The sequence below is a fragment of the Gopherus flavomarginatus genome, chromosome 7 (assembly GCF_025201925.1).
Source record: "Gopherus flavomarginatus isolate rGopFla2 chromosome 7, rGopFla2.mat.asm, whole genome shotgun sequence".
Classification (NCBI taxonomy): Eukaryota; Metazoa; Chordata; order Testudines; family Testudinidae; genus Gopherus; species Gopherus flavomarginatus.
In genome coordinates this window covers 46799860-46827121 of record NC_066623.1, presented here as the reverse complement: position 1 = coordinate 46827121, position 27262 = coordinate 46799860, and the positions used below count along the sequence as shown (strand labels likewise).

The 27262-nt window shown below is 48.4% G+C and overlaps 2 protein-coding genes and 1 long non-coding RNA gene across 4 annotated transcripts in view; 1 reads left to right on the top strand and 2 right to left on the bottom strand.

Moving 5' to 3' along the window:
- Window positions 1-27262, top strand: part of PCDH12 (protocadherin 12) — a 44915-nt gene that overhangs the window by 15885 nt on the left and 1768 nt on the right. The window contains exon 4 of one of the 2 annotated variants that reach the window (XM_050963000.1): window positions 16683-18239. The exons of the other annotated variant lie outside the window; for it this stretch is intronic. Within the exon in view, the coding sequence (XP_050818957.1) occupies window positions 16683-17044 (362 nt within the window). The 3' untranslated portion in view covers window positions 17045-18239. Of the gene's footprint in view, window positions 1-16682; window positions 18240-27262 lie in introns of those variants that run through there. 2 annotated transcript variants of the gene reach the window in all.
- LOC127055930 (uncharacterized) lies at window positions 13451-16219 on the bottom strand. The gene is made up of 2 exons (XR_007775671.1): window positions 16178-16219; window positions 13451-14718 (listed from the first exon to the last, which is right to left on the bottom strand). It is a non-coding gene; the product is annotated as an uncharacterized LOC127055930 (long non-coding RNA).
- DELE1 (DAP3 binding cell death enhancer 1) overlaps window positions 18218-27262 on the bottom strand; it is a 35323-nt gene continuing 26278 nt past the window's right edge. The window contains exons 11-13 of the mRNA XM_050963217.1: window positions 25861-25953; window positions 22280-22436; window positions 18218-21986 (exon numbers count right to left, since the gene is read on the bottom strand). Of these exons, the coding sequence (XP_050819174.1) occupies window positions 21802-21986; window positions 22280-22436; window positions 25861-25953 (435 nt within the window). The 3' untranslated portion in view covers window positions 18218-21801. The remainder of the gene's footprint in view (window positions 21987-22279; window positions 22437-25860; window positions 25954-27262) is intronic.

The window sequence follows — 27262 nt, the reverse complement described above, 5'->3', positions numbered from 1 at the left end:
ATACTGTAGAAAGGCTACAATTTTTATTACATTCTACAGAATTTTTCCCAAAACAGGAGGCGGTTAAAAAATTAACAAAACGAAATCTACTACAAGTCCTTGCACATCTCCCCCTCTCCTCCCCCAGCAGTACAGGGAGCCATAAGGCAGTAGCTAAGCCCCTGGCTAACGCTCCTAGCATAGGCACTTCCACAATGGTGTAGAACTGGAGCAGCTGTCTTGATGTCCTCCCCCCAGCAGAGGGGTTACCCCGGGGCAGAAGGAGCATGGCAAAGCACCATTGCATGAAGGTTATTCTGATGAAGCAGCCGCTAGGGTTTTTCCATTCATTATAAATGCCTGCAGCCCTGAGGTTGTTCTAATTCACTCCAGGAGCTGGGCAGGGCTCTAGAAAATTCCAGGACATAGCATGATATCAAGGCATTTATTGTTCCTTACTCCATTCCTATACTGAACGGAGGTGAGCAGGGTTGAGAATTATTTCTGCTAGTCTCTCTTCTTTGTTCATGGGAGCTGCTCCCCACAATGGCAGATGCTGTATAAATCTCCACAACATTGTTTCTCTAAAAAAATTTTGAATAAATTGAATGAACTCAGACAAGCCCCAGCAAGGGAAACCTATAGGAACTATAGACTATCGGAACTGCATTAGGGCAAAAGGCAGAAAGGCACCAGAGACGAACTAAATAGCTGGCTGTTCTCACCTTAGCAGGGTTTATTGTTACAAGAGTAAATTGACTTTACAGAGCCCAGAGAAGGCTGCCATGGTGGGCAGGTGTCTTTACAAAGGCTGTTTGGAAAATAAGAAGAAGAGAAGACAGTTTACTTCTCTTACTCTATCCAGATAGAGACCCACAGGAAACAATTTTCACTGATCTAGAGTTTTTCAAGGCCTGAAGGGACCATTCTGCTCATCCAGTCTGAGCTCTTGCAGAGACATGCCAGAGAATGTCACCCAAAGACTCCTGCACTGAGACATCCAATCTTGATTTACAGACCCTAAGTCAGAGAGAATCCATCACAACCCATGGTGAGTTGTTGAACATAAGAACGGCCATATTGGGTCAGACCAAAGGTCCATCTAGCCCAGTATCCTGTCTTCTGACAGTGGCCGATGTCAATTTCCAGAGGGAATGAACAGAACAGGTAATCATCAAGTGATCCATCCCCGGTCGCCCATTCCCAGCTTCTGGCAAACAGAGGCTAGGGACACCATCTCTGTCCATTCTGGCTAATAGCCATTGATGGACCTAGTCTCCATGAACCTATATAGTTCTTTTTTTGAACCCTGTTATAGTCTTGGCCTTCACAACATCCTCTAGCAAAGAGTTCCACAGGTTGACTGTGCTTTGTGTGAAGAAATACTTCCTTTTGTTTGTTTTAAACTGCTGCCTATTAATTTTATTTGGTGACCTCTAGTTCTTGTGTTATGAGGAGTAAATAACACTTCCTTATTTACTGTCTCCACACCAGTCATGATTTTATAGATGTATATCATATCCCCACTTTGTCAACTCTTTTCAAGCTGAAAAGTCCCAGTGTTATTAATCTCTCCTCATATGGCAGCTGCTCCGTACCCCTAAATAATTTTTGTTGCCCTTTTCTGAACCTTTTCCAATTCCAATATATCTTTTTTCAGACAGGGCGACCACATCTGCATGCAGTATTCAAGATGTGGATGCACCATGGATTTATATAGAGGAAATATGATATTTTATGTCTTATTATCTATCTCTATCCTAATGATTCCCAAGTTTCTTTTTGCTTTTTTGATTGCCGCTGCATATTGAGGGTATGTTTTCAGAGAACTATCCGCAATGACTCCAAGATCTCTTTCTTGAGTGATACCAGCCAATTTAGACTCCATCATTTTATATGTATAGCTGGGATTATGTTTTCCAATGTGCATTACTTTGCATTTATCAATGTTGAATTTAATCTTTTGTTTTGTTGCCCAGTTTTGAGAGATCCTTTTGTAGCGCTTTGCAGTCTGCCTGGGACTTAACTATCTTGAGCAATCGTGTATCATCTGCAAATTTTGTCACCTCGCTGTTTACCCCTTTTTCCAAATCATTTATAAATATGTTGAATAGGACTAGTCCCAGTACAGACTCTGGGGGGACATCACTATTTACCTCTCTCTATTCGGAAAACTGACCATTTATTCCTAACCTTTGTTTCCTATCTTTTAACCAATTACCAATCCATGAGACGACTTTCCCTCTTATCCCATGACAGCTTAGGAGCCTTTGGTGAGGGACCTTGTCAAAGGCTTTCTGAAAATCTAAGTACACTATATTCACTGGATCCCTCTTGTCCATGTTTGTTGACCCCCTCCAAGAATTATAGTAGATGGGTGAGGCATGATTTCCCTTTACAAAAATCATGTTGACTATTCCCCAACAAATTATGTTTATCTATGTGTCAGACAATTTTGTTCTTTACTGTAGTTTCAACCAGTTTGCCTGGTATTTAAGTCAGCTTTACTGGCTTGTAATTGCTGGGATCACCTCTGGAGCACTTTTTAAAAAATTGGCATCACATTAGCTATCCTCTAGTCATTTGGTACAGAAGATTATTTAAATGATAGTTACATACTACAGTTCTGCAATTTCACATTTGAGTTCCTTCAGCACTCTTGGGTGAATGCCATCTGGTCCTGGTGACTTATTACTGTTTAGTTTATCAATTTGTTCCAAAACCTCCTCTAATGACACCTCAATCTGGGACAGTCCTTCAGATTTGTCACCTAAAAAGAATGGCTCAGGTTTGGGAATCTCCCTCACACCCTCAGCCATGAAGACCGAAGCAAAGAATTCATTTAATTTCTCTGTCCTTATCATCCTTGAGTACTCCCCTCACTGTGAAAAATGTACACTTTATTTCCAGTCTCATTTTGTCTCGCTTAAATTCACAGCCACTGGATCTTGTTATACTGGTTTGCTGGATTAAAGAACCCTCTTCTAGCAGAAATCTCTCCATGCAGGTGCTTATGGGCTGTGATCAATTCACCTAACTTTCTCATCAATAAGCTGTGTAGACTGAGCTTCTTTAGTCTCTCACTGTGAGGCAAATTTTCCAGCCCCTGAATCATTCTTGCCGCTCCTCCTTGACCCTCGCTAATTTTTCAACATCTTTTTAAAAATATCAGATACAAGGCTCAGGAGTTGGCTGTTGGTTGTGGATGGTATCTTGCAGATGGCTCCTAGCCCATACTCTATCCATCTCTGAAATGGGCACACATGGTGTTTGTCACTGTGATCTTCATGTGACTGTTTTGACTTGCATGGCAAAATACACCAGCTTGGTTTAGGGTTGCCAACTTTCTAATCAAACAAAACTGAACACCCCTGCCATGCCCTCACCCCACTCCTTCCCAAGGCCCAGTCCCTGCCCCACCCCTTCTATGAGTACCCACCCCTGCTCACTCCATCTCCCCTCCCTCCATCACTCTCCCCCACACCCACTCACTGTCACCACTGGACTGGGGCAGGGTGTTGGGGTGTGGAGAGGGGGTGAGGCCTCCGGCTGGGGGTGCAGGCTCTGGGGTGGGGCTGGAGATGAGGGGTTTGGAGTGTGTGAGAAGGCTCTGTGCTGAAGTAGGGGGTTGGAGTGCAAGCGGGTATGGGCTCTGGGCTGGGGGTGTGGGTGCCAGGTGGGGCTAGACATGAGTGGTTCAGGGTACAGGAGAAGGGTTGGATTGTGTGGGGGCAGTGAGGATTCTGGATGGACATGCAGGCTCTGGGGTGGGGCCAGAGATGAGGGGTTTGGGGTGCAGGAGGGGGCTCTGGGTTGAGGCAGGGTGTTCGGGGTGTTAGGGCTTTGGCTGGGGGTGTGGGCTGAGTGGGGCTGGGGATGAGCAGTTTGGGGTTCTGGAGTGGGTTTATGCCTGGGGCAGGGTTGGAGTGTGTTTGGAGGGGTTGCAGGGTGCAGGCTCCAGGATGGGGTTGGGGTGCATGAGGGAGTTTGGGGTGCAGGGTTCCTGGCAGCACTTACCGTGGCTCCCGGGAAGCGGACTCCAAACCTTCTGGGTTTGGTGCAGCTGAGTGGGGGTTTTGTGGCTCACAATGGAGGCTAAAATGGAGACAGTTACCTAAATATTTTTATGGATCAGACCCTAACTCTCTTTGGGGGGCAGGACATAAGCCCCATACCTCTCCTCAGCATTTCCCACTGGCTAGTTTAGGTGAGTGTGCTGGCTTCTGTGAATCCTATTGTTAGGCACTCAACTCTCCTCACACAAGTGTATGGGGAGCCTGGGTACTGCACTCAGGTTTCAGGATTCCATTGGGTTGCAGGGTGCTAAAAAGTTAACACACCATCACCACATGTGGATCCCCCGCTTTGGCGATCTAGCCCAGGTGCTCAGCAATTATACAGTCTAAAGAAGTAGCTGTTTGGTTGTGGAGTTAGCTTCACTACACTGTGCTGTCTACACTAGGAACTGTATGGCTCTTGAATGTGGCCTCCAGGTCCCTGCAGCCCTAGATGCATCGGCGGCCAGGGAGGCTCCGCACGCTGACCCTGCCTCTGCAGCTCCCATTGGCTGGGACCTGTGACCAATGGGATCTTGCGGGGGGGGCACCTACAGGTGTGAGGACAGCGCGTGGCACCTCCCTGGCCACCCATGCATCTAGGGGCTGCAGAAATCTGAAGTCCGCTTCCCGGGAGCCGCAGTAAGTGCTGCCGGGAACCCTGCACCCCAAACTCCCTCATGCACCCCAACCCCATCCTGGAGCCTGCACCCTGCAACCCCTCCACACACACTCAAACCCTGTCCCAGGCCTAAACCCACTCCAGAACCCAGAAGACATTTTAAAGGTAAAAGTCGCTTAGATGCCCAAGTTTTGGCATCTAGGGATGCACATGGCTGCATCACTCCAGGCGTCTTGACATCTGTCTCCTGCTTATGCACCAAGGTGATGCACAACCTAGGGGAAGATAAAGGCAGGAGTTTCTACATCAGCTATGGGGTCAAATCTAACAGGCGTGCTCAAAGGCCTACCAGATTGGGACCCATTCAAAATGCAGTGGGGGAGAGAGGCAGGTCTCGCTTTATGAAGAATTCTTCCATCGACCTTGCTACTGCCTCTCAGGGAGGTGAATTAACTACATTGATGGGAGAACCCTTCCCATCACTGCAGTGAGTGTCTGCACTGAAACACTAAAATGTTGCATCTGCAGATCTGCTGCTATGCCACTGAAACATTTTAAGTGTAGACATACCCAGTGTCTCATAACTGTTTGCATAGCTGATTCCACCTTACTGTCACTCTGTGGGTACGCTCGGAAGGAATTGTGGTGGTCAAACTGTATTGCATGCAAATTCCTTACAGTGAGGACTCAAGGAGTCCAATCTGTTAACAAAGAGAAGGTGAAGGGGTGAGTTGATTACAGTCTATATGTACATACATGGGAAACAAATATTTAATAATTGGCTTCTCAATTTACCAATAAAACCTATAACACAATCCAACAGCTGGAAGTTGAAGCTAGGCAAATTCAGACTGGATATAAGGTGTAAATTTTTAACAGTGAGAGTAATTAACCACTAGAACAATTGACCAACAGTTGTGTTGGATTCTCCATCACTGATGATTTTTAAATCAAGGTTGGATGATTTTCTAAAAAATCTGCCCTAGGAATGATTTGGGGACAGTTCTCTGGCCTGTATTATACAGGTCAGACTAGATGATTGCAGTGGTCTTTTCCTGGCCTTAGAATCTATGAATTCTTCTGAGGCAAACTGGGGTCTGGATGGGGAATACAGAAAGTTGGCTCAGTTTGCCTAACACTGCCTTGCTTCTTGAATGAGGCACGACACTGACCTCCCAAAAATTTAAGTGTAAGTCCACTGTAATCAAGTATTGCTTTTCCTTGAAGGTAAATAAGTCTGCTCCCACCTTTTCCCATGGTTGGATGTGGTAACAGCCTCTTTCTGCTGGCAGTTATCACATGACTGACAGGTGTCACACCCTTCTGTCAAGGAGCAGAGCTGTGTATTTATTCTCAGCCAGTAAACATATTCTTGAGCCTATCTAAGACAGTTGTCGATGCCCAGGTATGAGGCACATATTTTGTGCATGAAATACTTTGTAATGAAGTGGAAACAAGAGGTGTCTGTCCTTGTGGCTCTGCTCCTACTAGTACTTGGCTTTTGCCTTCTGGCCACCCTACTGGGAGTGCCTGTAGTTGGATGTGCTTTCCATAGCCTCTTTGATTTCCATCAGCTTCACTTTTGAAACTTGGAGATAGGCAGCATGTTAATGGAATCAATGCCCTTATCTACCTCCCCCAGCTTGCTGATTCTGGTTGTACATGCTCTGTTCAGGGTGTCAGCCAACACTAGTTCATGCTGGACAGCAACTGATCTCTACCTGATAGTGCCAGAGATGCATAAACATGTGCTGCAATCTCTTTAGAGCACTAAGGGCTTGTCTGCACTTAAAAAGCTGCAGCTGCACCGCTGCTTTGTGAGAGCTTTTCCCATCAATGTAGCTACTCCACCTTCCTGAGAGATGGTAGCAATGTTGACAGAAGAAGCCCTCCCATTGACATAGTGCCATCTACACCAGGAGTTAGGTTGGTGTAATTGCATTGCTCAGGGGAGGAGGGATTTCCCACACCCTGAGTAATGTACTTGTACCTACGTAAGTTGCTAGTGTGGACCAGGCCTGAGAAGGGGCTTTACCAAAATTGTCACTAGGGGGCTTTGGTGAGATTGGATGTCCTGATGGAATTGCTTCACTCCAAATACCCCAGCCAGAAGCTATTTTTCTATTTAAATGTATCCTTGTTCTGCCTGACAGGGATTTGCTGGCATAAGCAACCAGCTGCTCTGCAAAAGAGCTACATGCAGTCCTTTCTCTGATGCATGACACTGGAGTGCCAGTGGCTTTACTGACTGGTAGTACAGTACTTCATGCCAGGTAGCCATTATCATGTATGACATCATGTCAAATACTTGCTGTTAGGGACTTGCCCAGTCCCAGTCAATCTCCTGCCTTATGAGCTGATGTATGGGTTCTGCTACTGCAGGTGGGAACAGAACTTGGAAAGAAAAGGTATCATTTCTGTGAAGCTCTGTACACCTTTCACATCCAATGGAGCTGATGTTCTCTGCCTCAGTCTTGTTGAGATCTGATTTCAGTCTCTCTGCCTCAGAGCAAATGTGCCATGTATTTCACCTCATGTATTTTCTGGGTTGAGTTTTATGTTCTTGTTCCTGTATCAATGCTGAAAAGCTTGTTTTCTGTTATTCTTGTTCAGCTTCTGCATCCCCTCAACTTCAGATTTAGTGAAAAACCTGTGTCACTCCACAGTTTCGTTCTGCTTTGGGGAGCAATAGCTCCCCAAGACTCCTAGGCTTGAGGCAGTGGGGAGCTGTTCCCTATTAATAATAGTTTTACTTTTCTGTTGTTGTCATCCTCCTGGATGGCCAGGTCTGCATACATCTTGAACTCCTCCTTCCACCAGGTCCATTACTGGGCTAGTACTGCAAAACTTAGGACTCCAAAGAGACCCCAGACCAAGCTCCATGGCTCATACTGCCAGCTCTGCATGGATTCCGTGGCTTTCTGTGACTTCTGAAGTGGCTGGTACTGGCAGAGCTAAACAGCCCCTGGACCAGCAGCAGCAGTTTGGGTATGTGGGAGGGGGCTCAGCACTGGGGCAGGGAGTTGCGCTTGGGGTATGGGGTGGTGCTTAACTGTGGGGGAGGGAATTCCTGGCTCCCACAAGCATGTCCCTGCAGCTCCTAGACAGGAGGACCAGGGGGCTCCGCATGCTGCCCGCACCCACAGCTGTGGTTCCCAGCCAATGGGAGCTGTGCAGCCGGCACTTGTGGCAGGAGCAGGCGCAGAGCCCCTCTGACCGCCCCTCCCGTAGGAGCTGCAGGGACACACCAGTCAGAGCCAAGTAGGGATCCTGCCAGCCCTGCCAACCCCACCTCCCAGCACCAGCTGGGGTCCCAGGCTGTGCACTGCTGCCCGCCCCCTCCCAGAGTTGCCAACTTTCTACTCACACAAAACTGAACACTCTTGCTCCTCCTCATGCCCCACCCCTTCTCCGAGGCCCAGGCCCCCGCTCACTCCACCCCCTCTTCCTCCGTCACTTATTCTTTCCACCCTCTCTCACTCGCTCATTTTCACCAGGCTGGCTCAGGAGACTGGGATGTGGGATGGGGTCAGAGCTGGGGTTGCGGGCTCTGGGGCGGGGCCAGAAATGAGGAGTTCAGAGTGTGGGTTGGGATGTGAGAGGAGGTCAGGGATGAGGGATTTGGGATGCAGGAGGAGGCTCTGGGGTGGAGCCGAGGGTTTTGGAATATGAGAGGGGAGTCCAGGCTCAGGCAGGGGGGTTGGGTGTGGGAAGTGGTATGGGCTCGAGGTGTGGGTTCCAGGGTGGGGCCAGAAATGAAGGGTTCAGGGTGTGGGAGGGGCCTCTGGGGAGGACAGGGGGTTGGGGTCAAGGGGGGTGAGGGCTCTAGCTGTAGGTGCAGACTCTGATGTGGGGCACAGGGTGAAGGATTTCGGGTGCAGGAGGGTGCTCCGGGCTGGGATTGAAGGGTTCAGATGGCAGAAAGGGGATCTGGCCTGGGGTAGGGGGGTTGGGGCCCAAGAGAGAGTATGAGGTGCAGGCTCTGGGTGGCACGTACCTCAAGCATGTCCCCCCTCTGGCTCCTACATGGAGGCATAGCCAGGTGGCTCTGCGCACTGCCCCATCTGCAAGCGCCGCCTCCACAGCTCCCATTGGCCACAGTTCCCAGACAATGGGAGCTGAGGGGGCGGTGCTTGGGGCAAAGGCACGGTGCAGAGCCCCATGGCTACCCCTACATGTAGGAGCTAGAGGGGGGATAGCTGGTTGCTTCCTGGGACCCGTGGAGGCTAGCAGGGAGCCTGCCAGTCCCACTGCATGGCACTGCCAACCGGACAGTCAATGGCCTGATCAGCAGTGCTGACCGAAGCCACCAGGATTTGTTTTCAACCAGGTGTTCCAGTTGAAAACTGGACACCTGGTCATCTTATCCTTCCCACCAACACCAGGCCCGTGCCCCCCCCCCCACACACACACACCCCAGCGGCACCCTCGCCCCTTTTTAGCCAAGGGTATATAGTAGAAGTCATGGACAGGTAATGGGCTGTGAATTTTTGTTTACTGCCTGGGACCTGTCCATGACTTTTACTAAAAACACCCGTGACTAAAACAGTCTTATTCATGATACATGCCTCACTTATTCTTGAAAAGAACAACATAGGTGGGTAAGCTGTCTGACTCCAAGAGAAGATTCCACCTGCAGCCAGGATTCTGGCACATAATTCTGTGAGGGGGCAGGGCTTAAGCCAACCTCCCTTGGCACTTCACACTGGCTACTTTAGGTGACTTCCCATTTAGCATGCTGACTGCTGTGGATTGCATTGCATAGGGAGCCTGGACTCCTAACTCAGGCTGCGTGGATCCCACTGTTGTTCTGGTGATTTTCTAGGTGCCTGAAAGTTATTCATTGTGACACTCAGCACCACAACACCCATGGGTGGTAGGTATGAAAGGCAGGGGAAGGCTAAGCCTACCCAACTGCCAGTGTGGCCCTGCATGGCCCATCCCCCAGGCCTTGCCCATCCACTTTTTGCCCAGATGGAACCCTCCTTCGCTCCCCTCCTCTTCCCCCTTAGGCCCCACCATCAGCCAGGGCGGCATGGAGCTCAGGCAGCTGTGGGGAGCCATGGCGGACCTTTCACCTGCCCAGGGGGACTGACAGTAGCCCCCAGCCCATGTCCCTGCCTCCCCCCTGGCTCTCCAGTAGCCTGGGGCAGGAGGAGGATTCCTGAATCCATGCCGGCTTCCCACAACTGCCTGCAAGGCTCTCCCCAACTGTGCTCCAGCCAGCGGAGAGGAGCCTCAGTGCCACAGCCCGACCATGGCAAGAGTCCCTCCTCTTGCCCCGGGTGGCTGGGGAGCCTGGGGGAAGGGAACACAGGCTGGGGGCTGCTCAGACCCCCCCCTCACAGTGCAGGCAGGCAGAGGGTCAACCACAGCTTCCTGTCTGGCTCTTACCATGGCTGGGCTACAGCTCCTAGCCCCTCAACCCCAGCCAGAACCAGGTCGGGGACAGCTGCGTGGGCAGCTGTGGGAAGCCTCAGTCCCTCCACCTGGCCTGGGCAGGGAGGCTGAGACATGGAGAGTGGGCTTTTGTTTTGGGTAGGAGGCTTCCTCCTTTCCCCCTTTTGGGCTGGCTCCAGCATGGAGCCCTTGCCCTGGGCTGAGGCTACTGGGGGCCAACCTGCAGCCAAGGACTCCCATTTGTCTGCCTGCCAGGCACTCCAGGGCTTGGGCTGGAGGCCACGCTGACTGCCCACCTGCCAGGTGCTCTGGGGCTGGAAAGCCAGGGGCTGGCAGTGGGCAGGCCCCGGGCCCCAGGCAGAAGGGGTGGTCTGGCCAGGGGCTAGCCTCCCCAAGCCCATCCATCACCCACCACCCATGACAACACCTAAGACCCTTTATGGACCTGGGTCTAGGTGCCTATCTCTGCTTGCAATTCACAACTGTGAACTATCTCCTGGAATTAGGCATCTAAGCCTGATCAGCTATTTTTCATAACAAAAACACAGAGACCCACCCACCTAACCCACGATAACCAATAGCCCAGTAGTTATGACACTCACCACACCTAGATTAGATCTGCAGAATTTCTTTTGTCTAGAAAAAAAAAAGTTTCTTCTCAAATAAAGAAATCTGCTTGGTCTGGCACCTTTTGTAAAATCATGGTGTATTTTATCCCAATTATTGATTATCTCCATGTTCTTAACTACTTTCTCTTTCAAAATTTGTTCCAAGACCTTGTATACAATTGAAGTCAAACTGAAAAAGACCTGTAGTTTCCCAGATCATTATTTTCCCCTCTCTTAAAACATGGATACTACCAATTCTCCAATCATAGGGTACGGCTCCCAAGTTTACAGATGCATTAAAAATCCTTGCTACTGGGCTTGCTATTTCATATGCCAGTTCCTTTAATATTCTTGGATGGAGATCACTTGATGATTACCTCTTCTGGTCATTCCCTCTGGGGCACCTGGCATTGGCCACTGTTGGAAGACAGGAAACTGGACTAGATGACCTTTCATCTGACCCAGTATGCACATTCTTATAAGATTAAGTATTTGTTTAGGTGTTGGGCCATGACTAGATTATTTTAATCTCCACCCCATCCTCAGTGTTTAGCAGTCCCCACTACTTCTTTCCTTGATTTTTTTTGTTTATATGGCTAAAGAACCTTTTACTATTGGTTTAAATTTCCTTTGCAAGGTCCAACTTTGCTTGGCTTTTGGCAGTTCTACACTTTCTGATCTCCAAGAGGTAGCTTTCCTTGTTGACTCAGCCCACCTTCCATGCCTTGTAGGTTTTCTACTTTCTCTCAATAATCTGTTAGAGATGCTTATTCATCCAACTTGGTTTGCAATCCTTCCCTAGAATTCTTTTCCCCTTGCTTGCGATGCAGGCTTCAGATAGCTTCTGCAACTTTGACTTAAAGCAAATCCAAGCCTCCCTCACATTCAGATCCTTGAATTGTTCAGTTCAGTCCTTTTCCCTAACTGTCCATTCCCTTAATATTTTAAAGTCTGCCCTTTTGAAATCAAGGACTCTTGTGGCAGACCCATTTCTATTTAGTTTAAACTGAATTAACTCCAGATCACCTGATACAAGGCTGTCCTCTACAACCAGTTCTTCTATGAGGTCTTCACTAGGTACCAATTCTAAATCTAAACTGGTATCACCTCTTGTTATTCAGTGAGTATTTGGTGAAGAAATCTGCCAGCAATCACATCCAGAAAAATCTGGACCCTACCATTATAAGTAGCACTTATTTTCTAATCTATATCTGGGAAATTAAAGTCTCACATAATCACACAATTCCATTCCATTCCATTCTTTCTAATTTCTTTACAGTCGACCTCATCACTAATATACGTGACGCCACCACTTTTGCCTTTTTCTGTTTTTCCTGAACAGTCCACATTCTTCAAATACTCATACTCCTGTCATAACTCGTATTCCACCATGTTTCTGTTATCCCTATAATAATGGGTTTCACTTTCTGCACCAATAGTTTTAGTTCTTCCATTTTGATTTCCAGGCTCCTTACAGACATCTTAGTTGTTTCTGTTTGCTGTGCCCAAATTCCTCACCTGATTGGGCAGTCATTTTACTACCAGTATCACCTGCCTGCCTGTTAATGTCAATACTAAGGATACTATCTTTCCTCTTGATGTCCATTCTTCTACCCAGTTGTTCCTTTTTCAAGTGCTATATCCTCTTTTACTTGATTTTCCACTCACTCAGTATTAGAATCAGACATGGAGATTACAAGAGCATCTCCCAACCAGCTTCCCCAAATTGTGTCACTCCTGCTCTGCCACCTTGGCTCCCTTGCAATACCTTGCTATAGTAGCTTTCACCTGGGCCACTCACAAACAGTCTTCCAACAGGCAAGTCACACCCTGAGTGTCTGTGTGTAAATGCAGCCTGCCAGCCGCATTCTGGATCTCACCAGTCTTGAGGTGTGCAAGGATCACCATGCAGTATAACCAAGTCCTGGATTCCTCCCCCCCAGAAATGCATGTCCTGTACTGCCCAGCCTTCTCCTGGATAGCATAAATATATTAAGTCCATTATTCTTTTAAGGCAGTGGTCTCCAACCTTTTAATGCTCAAGATCACTTTTTCAATCTAAGGGTAACCCAGGATCTACCCCACACCTTCCCTGAGGCCCCACCCCACTCACTTTCACCAGGATGAGGTAGGGGTTCAGGAGAGGGTGCGAGCTATGGGCTGGGGCCAAGGGAGTCACAGTGTAGGAGGGGACTCTGGGCTGGGGCAGTGAGTTGGGGTGCAGAAGGGGATAGAGGCTCTGGGAAGAGGGGGTCAGGGCTTTGGCAGAGTGTGGAGGTGCAGGAGGGGGTACAGAGTGCTGGCGCTGGGGGTATCAAGGATGTGGTTTGGGGTGCAGGAGGGGGCTCAGAGTTGAGGTGTGGCCTCCCGCTGGGCAGCACTTATCTCCAGCAGCTCCCGGTTGGTGCAGTTTGACGAAGACAGGCTCCCTGCTTACCCCAGCCCCATACCACTCCCAGAAGGGGCCAATGCACACCTGTAGGGAAAGGGGGGCAGGAAGCACATGGCTCCGTGCACTGCCCCTCTCTGCAAGTACCACCCTTGCAGCTCCAATTGGCCAGGAGAGCTGCAGGGGCAGTGCTTGCAGGTAGGAGCAGTGTGTGGCAGACCTGTCCCCCCGCCCCCAGAGCCATGCTGGCCGCTTCCAGGAGTCTGCCTTAGTGGCAGCCATGCTGCACTGATGGAGATCGGTATCGACTGGTTGGGGACTACTGTTTTAAGGTAATACTATACCATTATATTACATTAAATAGTTGCCCAGACTCTAAAAAACCCAATGGCTTAAATAAAACAGTAAAACAAGTTTATTAAAGAGATCTGAAGTGTCTATAAGTAATGAGGTATAAAAGCCAGAAATGGTTACAAGAAAAACAGAGACAAAACACTTTTTAATATCTACTTAAGAAACTATCTTAGTTGCAAAGCACACTTTCTCAGCACATGCTCCAGCAGATTACTGGTCAAACTCTCAGGTCAGGACCCCTCCCCCAGCATCCAACAGCTGTTTCCCTTTTCTCTTCTCAGGTGCAGAGAGTGTAATGGGCAGGAAGAGAGAGGGGGATGTATTGGATTGTCTCTTCTTTTCATAATATCAGTTGCCCTCTTGAAAAACATTTCTGGCTGAGACCAAGAGTCTATGTGGCAGGCTATTCCCTGCTGGGTTTTTTTTTCCCCACCTGTTGAAACTTCATTTGTTTCCCTCCCTGCTTGATGACTTTGTTTATTGTTTAAATTAAAATTAAGGCAAGCACACATTACTTCCTTTGTTTAGGACAGACCTCACTTCTGCCTGGGCAGGGCTGTGGCATTTGGAACATGTTAGTAATATCATTCAGGGGAACCTTAAAACTTCACATACAGTGTTGCCACACGTTTTACAACCATAATTACTGACCAGCAAGTTATAAAAGTTTTCAAATGATACTCTACAGGGCATACTTTGTACAAACAGATTACTACAACAGTGTGCAGGGTGTGAAGGACAATCAGTGGATTCTTTCCTGCTCTCATTAGGATCCTCTGCAGCCTCAGGTCCACATCCCATATCTTAACTCCCAGCATACAACACACCCTTCTGTTCCCTAGATCAGCTCTGGTGACAGGCCTGTCTTTCTTAGTAGGTAGTCCCTAATCACACAGACCTGCCTCTTCCTGGTGTTGGTGCAATTCTCTGGCCTTCCTCCTTCAGTTTTTTCTGGCGGCAAGTCCTCTCATCCTTTGCTCTTACTTGCAGTCTTCTGTCAATCATCCTCTATCCTCCTGTGATTCTAAACTCTGGCTTTCGTATAGGACTAGCCACTCTTCTCTTTTTTGTTGCCCTCCCACCTTCTTTTACTGCCTGCTATGTTCATTCTTCATTTTGCAACTCAGCAAATCTGTTCTTCACCTCTATTTCCCCTTCACTAGGTGGTCTTTTCCTCTGCCTGGTTCTTGCTGTCACATGGCTCCACTAGCCACTTTCCTCATCTAGCAGTTTTCCATTCAGCCTCCTCTCCATCAGCTGCTCAAATCTCCTTTGAAACTCAACCATAGTTTTTACCTGCAGCTCCAAACCCTGGCTCTTCTCTTCCATCAGTTGTCCCAGATAGCACTTCATACAAATGAAGCACCTTTCAGGTACTTGTTCTGGGATACATCCTGCAGCTCCACATCCAGTCATCTTCATTGTCTTTTCCATTCCTTGGCTCACTGATATTGCTGCCCCTGTAGCTGTCATAGCCTTCCCTCCTATAATCCTCTCAAGAAAAAACAGAACACCAAACATTCTCTCCCCCACTCACTCATACTACATTTTCAACTGTTTGCTAACTCCTATACTACTGGCTAGCTACTTGGCTGCCTTTATAGGCCCCTAATAAGGGAAACCCCACCCCCTAACAGGGCTCTGCTATGATCAAAGGCTCTGTCTCTCTCATGGCACACAGCTCCCTATCAACTTCTGCAAACTGAAAACAAACCAGCAAGCAAGCAAAGGTCAACATCTGATCTACACTGGAGGGCAGGCATAAAGTCATAACCCCTCAGGAGAGCCTTGTGGCTGCAAAAGCAGCTATTAAAAGTGAGAGAATTCAGAGATAATGGTGAAATTAAATATTTGAAAGCATGGAAATTCATGGCCACTGGGTTTGGTTTCCTCCTCAGGGTAACCCGATTGAATAACTGGGACAGATTCCTCTCTCTCACCCACCCTAGTGATGTAAATCAGGAGCAACTCCACTGGAGACTGGAGTGACACTGGAGTAAAACCAGGGTAATTGAGAGGAGAATCAGACTGACAGTACCCAAACGACCCTAGTTCTGCCCCAGTATGGAACTAGCTTATCTGCCTTGTTTTTGCACTGGAACATCAAAAGATGAACACTATTGTATTACCATTTTCTAAATCCATTGGCTCCTCTCCCCAGGATCCTGTGTATTGCACTAGGAATGCAACTGCAGAAAGGGTCTTGCAGAATTGGAGGGAGTAGGAGGAGGGCAATAAGAATAATTAGGAGCTTGGAGAGATCCCCATGGGGGAGAGTGAAAAGGTCAGAAAAGCTTAGTTTAGAGAGCAGACAAGAGGCGATATGACAGACAGAATAATGAATGATCTGAAGCAAGCATATTGGAAATTGGGAACCCCATTTACCTTCCTACAAGAGCAAAGGGGCAGTCAAAATTCTGGCATTTCCTAATATGCAAATGCTTGATTTTGCAACCCTAATATAATTCACTTAACTGGGTTTCATAAGCCATTTGCTGGGTTTTAGGTGTTTTTTTTAATTAAAATATCGTTTTATGGGTCACTCTTCACCCTGTGCTGTGCCTTTAGCAGGGTTTGAACTCTAGTTTTCCATGTTCCACCTTTAACAACTTTGCTGGCAGCAAGAGTAGGCTGCTATCCTGTGTGGACCAGCCACTGGCAGGGGGCACATCACTACATGAGAACATAGCCAAACCAGAAATTTAGCTGTTTCTTTTTAACAGGCAGCCTGGCTAAGTGAATGAAACTGAGCCACCATTTTAGAAAGAACTTGGCTCTTCTCTTCCATCAGTTGTCCCAGATAGCACTTCATGCTGACTGTAAAAGGGCTGTGTGGGGCACACAATTATTACAGTGATGCCACCTCCTGCCATTTTAGAGTGACTTTCATGCTATTTGGTGTTTTCCTTAAAGCTCCCAGATGCTGAAGCCATGTGATGACACCAGAATCTCACCTCTGATTGAATAAATGCTAAATATAGGCCCTTGTGGTTGTGAAATAAAGTCTAAAATGTGATCATTAAAAACTCCAAACTACCAAGGCAAGGAGGCCCCACATTTATTTTATTTTAAAATCTCATTACTTTTAAGCCACTTCCATGATTTTTGGACTGGCTGCCTTACAAGGTTTGAAAGCCTGGAGTCAGGAATGCTCCCCCTGCCCTTCTCCCAGCTGGTCTAGGGCACTTTCCTCAGTCTTTTCTTTCTTCTACCATGGACTGCTCAGCCCCAGCTCTTACCATCCCTGTTTCCTTTTGGTGCATTGCTCCCTGCAGGGCTGGCCCTGGAGAGGCTGACGGCAGACCCTGCATGGATGGCTCGGCTCTCCCTGTCCCTCACCAGCAGCTACAAGGACAATGTTTTCTCCCCTGCTTCTCTGCACTCTTCTCAGGACCAGGAAGATGCAGGGCAGGATAAACCAAGAACCTTTGAGACATTTGGCAAAGTTACTGGATCTGACCCAAATGCAGCCAGGATGAGACTGGCCAGCACTTTCCTCTCCGAGATGAGCACCCTATTTGAAATGATCTTATCCCAGAAAGCACAGGCCCATGCAGCAACGGCCTCGGGGCTCCTGCAGCAGCTCTCTGCACACAGCAAGCCCTTTGGGGTGGACGGCGATGCTCCTGCTGTGTAGGTCATGTGGGAAGGCTGACGGCTGCAGCACACACATGAGCAGAACCAATGCTCTTTGCAAATGGAAATAGCAACTGATGGTGGTGAACAGTTCCAGCGTGAACCACACCGCAGTAGAGATTGTCATAGATGCAGCTGCCCTCCTGCTTCCCTTATCTGATCCCACCACCCCGAAATCCCCTTCCATCTCTTGGCTCCTCCCAAAGGAGTTCCTATTCTCCACCCCCATATCCCAGCTCTGCTTCCCTGCCCTTGGCCCGGCACCAGGCCCATCTCCCTGCCCACGAACAGCCTAGCACTCAGCCTCTCCTTTCCACCCACAGCCTGGCACTAGCCCCACCTCTAAGCCCATAGCCCAACACCCAGCTACTCCTCCGTACCCACAGTCAAGTCTCTCTGCACACACCTCCCCATCCACAGCCCGGTACCTGGTCCCTCTTCCTCATCCATGCCCAGCCCTGCATCTCTGCCCACAGCTCATCTCCCTGCCCCAACACCGCAGCCCAGTGTCTGGTCCTACCTCCCACCTTACAGTCTGGCATCTGGACCCACCCGCCCTGCCCATAGCCCATCTCTCCCTCTCCAACCATGGCCCAGGCCCCGGTCCTTCCACTCCCACCTATGGCCCAGCTACAGGTCCCATTTCCCATCCACCATGTTTCCTCCTTTCCGCCCATGGCCTATCCCCTAGCCCCATCTCTCCACCCATTACTTGGGCACCTCCTTCCTGCTCACGATCTGCCCCCACCTCCCATCCATTTGCTTCAGGCCCAGCATTCCTCTTTCAAGTTTCTCCCTTGCTGACATGGGAAGGTAACTTAGGAGAGCATTTACCATACTGCAATCTGCCCTACATCACAGCTGGACCTGGGCTTTCACTTCTGGTAGCAGGAGGACATGATAATTGTGCAACAAACTCTATGGCAAGTGCAGTAGACACTGCAGTTACTGAAGCCACCTGGCTGTCTGACAGGCAGTGACACTCTTGCAGGGGTCATAATTCAGCAAGGCCCTTTCCTCTGAGTCTGGGTAGGGCAGAGTGGATTGTGCTAGAGAAACAATGAACAGAACTCACTCAATCGCATGCAAACTTCATTCTGAGACCCAAATTCAGCAATCCTGAGCTCACAGACAAGACCCCAGCTGCAGAATTCACACTGCCGCAGAATCAGACTCCGGGATCTTCAATTTTATTTAAAATTAAAATATTTTCAGCCTTTGTGGTTGTGACAAAAGCCTCATAAATGTGATCAAGTGTAATCAATACAGTAATGCCTGCCTGAGTCTTCAGAGACTGAAAGTATAGCTTGGAGAGGTGAGACCTGTCTTGTTCCTCTCTCTCAGACTTCATGGGCTCTATGATTCCACAGCTGTGGATTAACACATTTTGCCAAAATGCCTCAGAATTCAGTATTTTTCTCTCACATCCCCCATGGTGCTGCATCAGATGACTGACACCATGGTTTCTGTATCCCTGCCTGGCTGGGAACTGCCCACAACTGCCTCATGTTCCCCAGCTTTCCCACAGGGGCAGGAGCCAGGCTGCAGTGTATCAGGGTCCAGCGTGTAGCCAGGGGGTGGGGGAGCAAGAAGCCCAGCTCGATAGAAGCCTAGCCTGGAGATCAGCTGACCAGTAAGGAGGAAGGGAGCAGAGCAGAGGACCCTGGAAAGCACAATGGAAACCCAGCTGTAAAAATAATCACAAGCCTCACCCCAGTGACCATCTTCAATTTGGCACTAAGGGGTGTGTGTATGTGGAGGGGGGTGAGCCATAAGGATGTGTATGTGGAGGGGGTGAAGCCATGGGGGGTGACCCATAGGGGTATGGGAGGGCAGCTGAGCCATAGGGTGTAAGGGAGGGTCAGTCATGGTGGATGGTGAGCTTTAGAGTTGTGCATGTGCATTTGTGAGAACTAGAACATGGGGGAGGAGAGGGACCTAAGTTTTGGGGGCATGTATTTATGGCATTGCTCCATCACCTGTGCCAGCCATACCATGTAGAAGGCACTCTCATAGGGCTGTGGGGACAGTGAATGAGCCCCGGGTAGGAGTGGCTTCCTTGCAGATCAAGCGCTACTAAAACTGATCTCTGGTCTGGCTGGATATTCACAGTTTGTCCATCTCTGGCAGTCTTGTCACACCACTGAAGCTTTTGGCACTCATGTGATCACCACTAGTTCATGGCATTCCTTGGTACATGTGCTTCAGAATTCGCTGATCTTCCATGCTGACATGACCATGCCAAGATAACTGTCAAAACCAAACCCCTGCCCATTTCTGATCCTGTCCTGCCTCAAATAAGGAGCAAGTTGATGACGATGACAAGAATTGAAAACGTCAGTCCATGCTCTTCAGCCTTCCTCAGCGCCCATGTTTCACTTCCATACAATAAAATTGGTATAACCATAGTTCTATAGACCTACAGCTTTGTGGTAAACTTATGTCCCAACATTTCCACAGAGGTCACATGAAGGGCCCAAAACATGGCAGTAGCTTCTGCTGTATGAGTGTCCACATCTTATGAGCATCCTCCAGCACTGACACTACCCAAATATTTGACAGTTGTCACCTGCTCAATGTTCCACCAGACAGGTTAATACTGAGGTGGTTGTAATCTGGAGCTGGAGGCAGCTTGTTGGCAATGGCCAGAGGCCTAGTTAAGGCTAAGCAGCACTTTCTGTTTAGATGTACTGATAGCTCCACTTTAGTGTCTCTCTTCTTACAAATTTTGAGGTGAGCGCTCCAAAACAACTGCATTTCTGGCTCCCCTTTATGTAACAGCATTTCCCCAGAGCTGGCAAAGATCTAGCAGTACCAGCACAGGGCCAAAATTGTCTAGTGAATGCTCACACCTGACCTCTCACTATCTTTCCCACATGCACAGCAGTTACAAAACTTTGCTTTGTGTGTGTGTGCACAGCAACCCACAGCAGGAATAGACACTGTGGGGTGAAGGGTCCATTTAAAGGAGCGAAAATGAAAAGACATTTTGGGGAGTGGAACTTGCTCCCAACTGTCCATCCCCTTGAGAGTGCCTTCTACATGGTGGGGCTGGCACAGGTGATGGAGCAATGTAAGCAAAAAGTCTCTAGCACTTGGAGTTCTGTAATTTTTCAAAAATCAAATCCTTCTAACACTGGATTCTCTAAAATACTTTAAGAAAAGTCCAAAGATCCTTGGAAGCAAAAAACAGTGACCTGAAGGATGGGGCTCATTATTTGCTGCTTGCATCATCTTATTATTAGTTACACCACTAATTCTTCACTACTTGCTGTCTGCTGAAAACAAAATTGTTTTACCTCAGCAACCAAATGACTGAGGCAAATTCTGGCCCAGCCACAGGCCTGAACTCCTCTGCAAGCTACAGGGGACGTGCTTGTGGCTGTGGGGGAGCTCAGCACTGGAGGGCTTGCTCTCATCTCTGACTGCAGGCATCCCACAAACACAGCGAACAACTTCCCAACTTTCTCACTCTGCACTATTTGCATGTAGCCACTGGATTTATTTGTAGACAACAATAAATTAGTGAATTAAAGTGGAGATTAATTCCATTCCCCTAGCTTAGCCTTGCTATGCTTCATTCCTCCCTGCTGCACGGGTGAGTTCTATAACAAAGGAAGGGGGTGGGTGCAGCTCCCCCTTCCTCCCTCCGCCCGCAGCAGGGAGATGATGCTCAGGAGCAGCCCTGGTTATGATGAGAGTAGGGAAATCCGTTGGAGGGATTTCCTGCCAGTTGCATCCTGCCTCACAAAGGAAGAGCAAGTAAACTGAGTGGCCTTGAATGCAAGGCCACAGGTTCTGGAAACAGAGGGGGAGCTACCCTACAGTTGCAGAATGGAGGCTGGAATTGAGAACAGATGCCAGGGTACAGACAGCTGCTGTTGTGAGGCCAGACCTACATGCAGAGATGCACCAGTTTGACTACAAGGAGAATTTGCTACTGAATTAAAACAGTGCAATTTGTGTGTAGATACTCTTAACACAGATTAAACCCTGCTTGTATCGGTTTAGCTTGTGTGGGTACATGTACAGGCGCAGGCAGAGATCAGCATCTGTTTGACTTAATCGGCTTTTAACTGATTTAATTAAACTGCTGCAACATGTGTGTGCAGAGCCACTGTGTGACCTGCAGCCTTGGTGGCAAGTCATGACACTGCCAGACAGTACAGGTAGGGGATGGACCAGCGAGCCAAGTGCAGCTCCAGCATGGAGCAGAGCACTGGTGTTCAGAGGAGGAGCCTCCAGCAAGGCCTTCAGGCCAGCAGAGACAGTGAGGTGCTGGCCCAGTTCACAAAGCATGGTGGCTGAGCTGGGTTAGGCTGTGTAAATGCATATGGTTAGGCCCCTGGGCCAAGGCAGAGTGGAGGAGCTGGGGCCCGGGGTTGGCTGGGGCAGTGTGAAATTAGGCCAGGTAGTGCAGAGTAGTATCAATAGCGTACAGGGAGACTGCTCTGGAAGCACGTGTATCATTCCTGTTCCTTTAGAGAACTTGCACTGCCCCCTCCTCTCCAAACACCATAGCCTATCCCCATCCACCATCACCCTGCCCCCTCCACACTGCTGCCTCTCCCCAAGGGCTGGTGGAGTTACGGGAGGACGATACTGCTCCTCTTGGGCATGATTTCCACAGGAAGGGATTGATTCCATTTGTACCTACTAGCCAAGTGCTATCCCCTGAGAATAGAGCACTGGCTGTGGCTCCAGGCAGGAAGAATCCGATAGACTTGCTGTGTGTTCTGGGGCTGGATTCCATCTCAGTCAGCTGACGTCAGCCCCCGCCAGACTGCCTGTGCTCCAGGAGTGGGGCAGGGGTAAAGCACGATATCCCATCGGAGGGGCCTGGCGCTGCTCTGTTAGTTGCTCCAGGACCCAGAGGCAGGGGCTGGAGGAGAACGCTCTCATTCCAGAAGGTACTGGATGACTGCTCTCTGCGGCTGTCAAGCCTACAAAGAGGAGACGTTACTGAAACTCTCAGGTTGCAGGTGACCAATCCCACCATTCAGCATGGTCAACAACCAACCAGTGAGCACAGGGCAGGGTGGAGAACAAGAGTAGAGACCCTTACTGCAGCAACATGGACAGTTGCGGAGCTGTCTCCCCTCACGGCCTCTGGTGACAGGGGCTTCCCGCCTAATGGGGTCCCAGCCTCTGGTGACAGGAGCCTCTCCCCGCCACGGGAGTGCTGCCCAAGCCTTTGGCATGTCCCTTTTGCCATGAACCTCTGATGCTGTAGTACCTGCCATCTCCTGCTCAACAACTTGCATTCTCTCCTGAGCATGTCTGTTTCCTGCAGCAGCTGAGCGCTGGTAATGCTCCATTGCTTCTGCAAAGTTCTGTTGTACTCCAAGGCCCTTCTCATAGCAAACACCAACATGATACCTGCTTTGGGAATCCTAGATGTAAACATACACACAGCAGTCAGAGAGGAGGGGGGTCAGGCTATTCAATTCAATTGATATGACATACATCTTTGGCAAATACAAAAAGAAAAACATTCACAATCTAAAAACAACACCAATATCCATATAATACAATAACATGTCAATCAGAACTTAAAAAACCTCTCTTCTTCAAGACAATGTTAAAAGGGCAAAAATTGCTACCGATTTCATTACTATCAGGGATTGAGAAAATACTAAAAACATTATCTTCTGAGATAGTGATAAAAATTATTTATTATACAAAAGAGGTAAAATCCAGCATGCTTTCAAAAGCTGGAAAATTCTACAGTGCAAAAGATAATGAGGTAAATCTTCCAACACTCCAGATTTACATGGGCAAAAACACAGACATAAAGGAACTTTTCCATATTTACCTTTAAGGACAGCAGTTTCCATGGTGAGAGATCTTTACTGAATATATGCCTTACGTAAATGAGGATTTGATAATTCATTCCAATATGGTTAAAAAGCATGGACTGTCTTCAAAATAGAAAACCAAAAGGCAAACTAGGACTCATGACCCCTACTAGATCATCTTGTTGGGTAATATCTGTCACTCTCTTGTTGTACATATACTCTCCCTCATCCATGCATCCATATATGATTATGTTGATTAAAAGATAGCAATAATAACTTGAGTGTGACAGGGTGGACTAGGCCCAGAGGCCCCCCTGTTAGAGGCTTCAGGGTCCTGCCACATCCATCCCAGGAAAGGAGCAGTAGAGAGGCCATCCAAACGGTCTAGAGGGACAGTGCAGGAAACAGCCAATGAAAGAGGCTAGAGGGAGAAGCCAATCGGGGTCCAAGAGGGCCATATAAAAGGAGCTCCATAGCCAGCGACAGGCATTTCTTTGTTGGAGCTAGATGAGCGCAGATGGCACTCCTGGCTGGCCAAAGGGAACTGCAGCACCACAGACAGTTCAGTGCTGGCAGGGACCTGGGGAGCAAGGAAGAGCATTGGCTAGCTGCTGGGCCTGAATGTAAAAGAGCCCTGAGCTAAGGGTGAAGCTTTGGTAAAGACTGGGGCCATGGGGAAGTGGCCCAGGGAATTGAAAGCAACATAGTTAAAGGGACATGGCAATGTGTGGCTGCTATTCTTAGGGTCCCTAGGCTGGGACCCAGAGTAATGGGTGGGCCCAGGTCCCCCCGCCCCTGATAGGCCACTGGTAAATTGGCCTACAATCCTCAGAAGGGGAAAAGAACTACTTAGTGGCCTGGCTGGAGAGCTGGGGCCAGAGTAGATCAAGAGAGTGAAACCATTGTCTCCAGGGATGAAGCCCTGGGGGTACAGCCCAATACCAAGGCTGGGACTGGTTTAAAGACTGCAGACACACCCAACCAGAAGGGGTGCTCATGAGAGGTGGGTGCCACGCTATTACAGTGAGTAACAGAAAACCACAATCTAGTTATAATAAATTGGAAGGTCTTATGGAAGTATGGAGTATACAAACTATTCCTCAATTTTCTGGAGGAACAAAGATAGGGCAATCTATAATCTGGAAGAGTACAGACTCTTGACCAAAATTTAAGAAAAGCAATATAAGATCTATTACAGGATCAGATTACATGAAAGGGGAACTGACAACCTTTAGTAAACACAGGAGAGTCCAAGTCTTGAGGCTTCTTTTTGCTCCTCTATCATTCGCCCTGTCTCTCCCAGACTGTTACTTACTCCTCTGAGCATCTCTTGAGAAGGAATTTCTGTCAGATACCTCCAGTCTGTTCCTTTTATCATACCTTGCTAAACAATTTGATTGCTCCCCCCAGCTTCTAGGCCTATGCTGACGGAACAAACCAAACACCTGGCTCAAGCAAACATTCAGATTGCATAAGTAAGCACCCAGAAATTGGGATACCAGAGCTAAGGGGGCATGTGCAGCCCTATGTATGTCCCCTTATCCATGAGCACAGCAATCATTAATGCACGGTCACACACAAAGGGTACTTGTCCCACAAGCCACCTTGCCTCCTGCACAGAGGACACATTGAATTGTGAGGATTTACAAAGTCCTATAAAGCTGTAGTGAGTGGCAACTCACAAGCAGCCCACAGCTCTGACTCAGCGGCTACAGCTCCCCATTGGCAACCTAAGCACTATAGCTTGCATGCCTGTCACACAATGGACAACCACACTATTGCTCAGTCAAGCCTAAAAGAGGATTGCGAGGAACTTCAGGAGATCAAATGAAGCTAAGCAAATAAGTAACACATAGGGACAATCTGAATTATCCAGATCCCAGACTTACTGACTGGCTCTAAATAAACTGTAATCTCTTGAGTAAAAGACCTGGGAGTGTCACTGTGAACAGCTCACTAAAACCACACCTAAGTCAGCACTATTCTGGATAGATATGCAGCTCTGGGCAGCCCATCCCAGAGATCTCGAAGGAAGAGAGGAGGCCTAGAGATGGGCCCTGCAGAGAGGGGTTGGAAAAGGTAGGGTTGCTTAGTACTGGTAGTTGTGTAAGGGACAGGACAGAAACATACAGAAGAACCAGCGCGCTAGAGATGATCCCTAGGGCTCTATTTATCCTCTCCTAATGGAAGAACAAAGGGATATTTACTGGGTACGTCTATGCTGCAATTGAACACCCACGGCTGGACTGGGTCAGCTGACTTGGGCTCCCAGGCTCAGACTATGGGGCTGTTTAACTGCAGTATAGATGTTCGGGCTCAGGCTGGAGCCTAGGCTTGGGATTCTGCAATGAGGAAGGGGCTGTCACCTCCAGTGTGAGATGGGTGAGGCTCCAGCTGTGAGCTTGGGCTGTCAGCCACAGGGTGATGGGGCTCCAGCTGTGTGTGCCCCATACTGCACCACTTTAGTGGGTGGAAGTGCTCCAGGTAAGGACACACATCACTGACAGAAGGAGCACATGTGGGCACGAACCACTGCTTTAATTACTGTGGTGGCTGTATTTTGACTTAATTTTGTAGTGTAGACATGCCCAGAGACACTGTTTTTATGGTTCATTACAACAGTTGGTAACACACCCTTCTGCCGGCTAACCCTTAACTGTCCACTTAATTTTAAGTGGTCTCCTACAGCATGTATGAATCACTTACACTTAACAATCTGTCCCATCTTGTATTTAGCTTGGACACTCTGGTTACCTTCTCCTTATCTGAAGAAGAGCTCTGTGATGCTCAAAAGCTGGTCCCTTCTACCAACAGAAGGTAGTCCAATAAAAGATATTATCTCACCCATCTCATCTTTCTAATATCCTGGGACCAACACAGCTACAAAAACACTGCAAACATTTAGAGAGAATCTCATTTCCAGCAATCCTGGCTCCTGGCCTTTGAGCTCAATTGAGAAGTCCCAGTGAGCCCATGACCTGAGCAATTTTCCCCTTCTGCAGGCACAGAAAGCACTTACCCCATTCTTGGCTGCCAGCCACAGGTATTTCAGAGCCCTCTGCTTTGCAGACTGCAGTCCCTTCATGTAGAGCACCCCAAGGTAGGCCTGTGCCTGCAGCAAAACCATACAGCACAAATCACTAGGGATTATCTGTCTTTATTATAGATCATGCCCATCACCATGGTATCTGTGTGCTTAGAGACTCACTCCCTGTGGGGTGTCAAACCATGGGCTCCAGTGCCACAGGCAAGATGTTCACCAGCAGACTGGAGGGAAGAACATCCTCCCTGCTGCACAGCCCATGGAAGAGGTTGTCCTGAGAGGATAAACCTGGGTCTCTGTTATGGAAAAAATGAGGAAGCCATAAGTGTATAAAAAAAAAGGCAAAAGGCTCCAAAGCAGAATGCTTGGAGGTAAATACCCTATACTTTGCAATAAAACCCCTGCACTAACACCCAGGTTATGCTCTCATACTCACTGCCCTAGGCAAACAGAGCCACATGTGTGCATGACAATGGAGGAATCCTGACCACGAACTGTTACGCCAAAGCCTACAGACTGTCACTCATACAATAGCTGTGCGTGTTTGAACACCGCCAGCATGGAGTGCTCCACACAACGCACAAGCTCTGAAATTTCTGGGCAGCAGTGTCCCTGTGGCTGGCATATATTGTTCCTATATACTGCCATGTCCTCCCCTATCTGAAGATATGTATGAGGGAGCAGAGTCCCAAATACAATTCGGTGCCTGTCATAGAATCACCACTTTGTTAAAACTCCAAACTAGTAGAAAAGGAGGGAAGGGAGCGTAGATCCATGCAGGTTAGTCATGTCAGAGAGCCACAATTACTGGGTAAGTAACTGTTCTTCCTTCAAGCACAGCCTGCAGGAATCCCTCCTTTTGGGGATTAGCAAGGCTTAATGAGGCGAGGTTTAGGAGTCTCAGCTGAGAGTTAAGATTGCAGGTTGGTTTAGGTCCTAGAGGCTAAATCTGGTGAACTTGGCCAGGGTCATGTGTGGCTGGAACTCCAGATAATAACCTTGCATGACTCAGAAGAGGACGCATTTCGAAAGCATGCTGTCTGGTGGCATGTGCTCTCTTTCTAGTACTGGGATCCTAGCTACTTCTTAGCAAGAGAGTGCACAATGTAATCTCCCTGGAAGGAGTCTGTGTGGAACTTTACTGACCCCTTGTACTATTCCCAGGCACTACAATAATCCAAGTTATTTATGAAACCCCTTCATCCTGTTCAGACAGTTGGTATGTCTGCACTAGTGACTGTACATGCATACATGCACTTGGTTGTGCCATAACCCTATTGTCCACACCTAAACCTCACAATCACATCTGAAGGCGAGTAAAAGGCAAGTATAAAGCTAGCACCATTGAGGGCCATGGGTAAGTACACACTGCAGGCTG